This window comes from Penaeus japonicus, unplaced genomic scaffold (assembly GCF_977035675.1).
Source record: "Penaeus japonicus unplaced genomic scaffold, GWHDUDI00000001_assembly GWHDUDI00000009, whole genome shotgun sequence".
Lineage (NCBI taxonomy): Eukaryota > Metazoa > Arthropoda > Malacostraca > Decapoda > Penaeidae > Penaeus > Penaeus japonicus.
In genome coordinates this window covers 31,110,668-31,113,167 of record NW_028234411.1, presented here as the reverse complement: position 1 = coordinate 31,113,167, position 2,500 = coordinate 31,110,668, and the positions used below count along the sequence as shown (strand labels likewise).

Sequence of the window (2,500 nt, the reverse complement as noted above, 5' to 3'; positions counted from 1 at the left end):
ATTCTTATTGGGACCATCCTGCATGCTAGGGATGAATTTGATTAAATTAGCATGGAAATAATGTTCGGTTTTCTTCATATTTGAAAACATTGTGTATTAATACTGTGTATTTGTTTTAGGACTAAGCTTTTGGGGTTACCCAGATAGGGGAAATACCCCTCAACAAATGAAAAAATATGCATTGTCCTTTCCAAAGGTTAACCAAATTTTAAATTGGTTTAGCATATGCAAAAAAGACAGATTTTTTTTTAGGAGGTAGGTCTACCCTTGTTTGGGTACCCCAAAAACTTGGTCTCAAAAAACATGCAATACTATGTACAGGCACATAAAAAAGTAAGGTGTGATTTTTATGGTGACTTCAGAATTTATCCCAAGCATCCTGCTGACAAGGGTTTTACAGCATGTAACACTTTTTTCTAGTAGACCTAATATTTGCAATAGGAGTTATTTGTATGTACATTTATTTTTTAAAACCAGTCTTAACTATGTTTTGAATATCCAGATTCAGATCATCCTGCTAGACAGTCCCATGTAAGACCATAATACTTGTGCCAAGTGTATTCCATTGTATACAGTCTATTGAAATGGTTTTGGCCATTTTAAAATTCTAATTGATATGCAGGTAATGAGTTACATCAGCACTTTTTTTCCATTTCAGAATGGGTTTCGAGTGTTCACTCATCCACGTGAATTGACACAGGACCAGTTGCTACAGGCATACTTCATATTTTCCAATTTGCCAGCTTATGAAGGGTCAATGTTTCATCACTATAGAAGACACTGGGCTGTTCAGTTTGGAGAAAGGGATGAAGAAGTTGTGAGACTCAAGACAGATGAGGAAGTAGTTGAATTAGAGGATCAGGTTTTGGAGAACTGATATGGTTATGTACATTGGCACATGTAAGCATTAGATATGAGGAAATAAATGAGATGGCTCAATAATGTTAAGTATTATTCTTGATATTGTTTTATTGCTTCTATATTATAGATGAAAACTTGTCTATCCTTGTCATATAAAAGTGATATTATTATTAAGAGTTTGTACAAGGTATTTCAACTGGAAAATGTGCTGTAATGATGGGATGATAAGGAGTTCAACTACAAATAGTATGAGTCCCTAGACAAGCAGCTACCTCCAAATACATGAATGAGAGAGAATTAATGCTCATCGTTTTAGATGGGATACAGTTATTGTGTTGTTAACCATCCTTAACCCATTGCGTACGAGTGTCAATGCATACATGACTCGACATTGGGATCTGCTCACAGTTGAAGTGCACACACAGTCATGAAGTATTATGTCTGTAACAGAGCTAGCTCCAGAGTTACAGGGTTAAAAAATCAGCCTAAACCCACATTTTATGATGTATTAATGGAAAAATATTGTTTGGGCAAGTCTGCACTACCCAGAGGGCAGAGAAAACCCTTTCCCTGTCCCTCTACTTTTTAGTCGTTGCTGCTAGTGTTGTAGACCACCCGTCCTGATAACCAGTTAGGTCGTTAGCCACCCCGTCCGCAATGGGTTAATCATGACAAACCAGCTATGGTAGGTGATGGGTTGAATTTTATTGATCCATCTTTATGGTCGTGCCAGCTTAGAATGGGCCCTAAACAGTAGCATTTATGGGAGAGGGAATAAAGATGTAGAAGGACATTGTTGTTTTGTTTCCCCTTTTGTTAATTTTTGTAATATACACTTCACATATTTCATTTTCTAAAATATACATTTCCTTTACCATGGGAACATTTCTACTTGGCTCCTATAGGGTGGAGGAGAAAAAATGGTGATGGTCTAAGTGCCATATTGCTAAAGAACTGCTATTGAAACATCTGTGTGGGGCTTAATTGATGTAATGATACATGGATCATTTTCATATCAAACATCTGTTTCCCAATAGTTGAATTTAAATTTGAATTTCATTTTAACCCACACAGGACGGGTGGTACAGCATGTGTACTGCGCATTCAAAAGCCCAGTTGCCGGGCGGCACAGTATTGTGCCAGCCATTCAATTGATTTAGGCCTAATAATTCGAACGCCCCGGCACTTGGACATTCAAGGCTAGAATTCCCCCGTCGGGAATGGGTTAAGGTGGACTTAGATGGAGGGTCATTGTAGTTGTGCATAACAATTTCAGGAGTGCTAGTTGTTTGACAAGGAAGGTACCAACCCTGTACTTCCCTCCCTTCTGATCAAGTTAGTACTAAAAAGAATCAATGTATGCTATTTTGCAGTCTCAAATGGTATCTGTGCCATTCTGGAAGTAAAAGTTATATGGGCAATTTAATAGAAGTAAAGCCTTCTGGAAAGGATGCTGTAGTGTTTTCATAATCTATAAAGTTTGTCATGGTTTAAGGAAAATATAAAGGTTGAGGAATCTCAGGCCAGGAGTAACTGATGAAAGCTATATTGTTAAAGTTAGAGACATTCAATTCGCCCAGAAGCCATGCCTCTCTACCATAATGAAGGTGATTGGTTCATATACATATTTGGTTCACTA

At 37.5% G+C, this 2,500-nt stretch overlaps 1 protein-coding gene across 3 annotated transcripts in view; it reads left to right on the top strand.

Annotated features, from left to right (window-relative positions):
* Positions 1-1,652, top strand: part of mtTFB2 (mitochondrial transcription factor B2) — a 10,308-nt gene extending 8,656 nt beyond the window's left edge. For all 3 annotated transcript variants that reach the window (XM_043017920.2, XM_043017919.2, XM_086539948.1), the window contains exon 4: positions 659-1,652. In XM_043017920.2, the coding sequence (XP_042873854.2) occupies positions 659-877 (219 nt within the window). In that variant the 3' untranslated portion in view covers positions 878-1,652. The remainder of the gene's footprint in view (positions 1-658) is intronic.
* Positions 1,653-2,500: the final 848 nt, after the last annotated feature.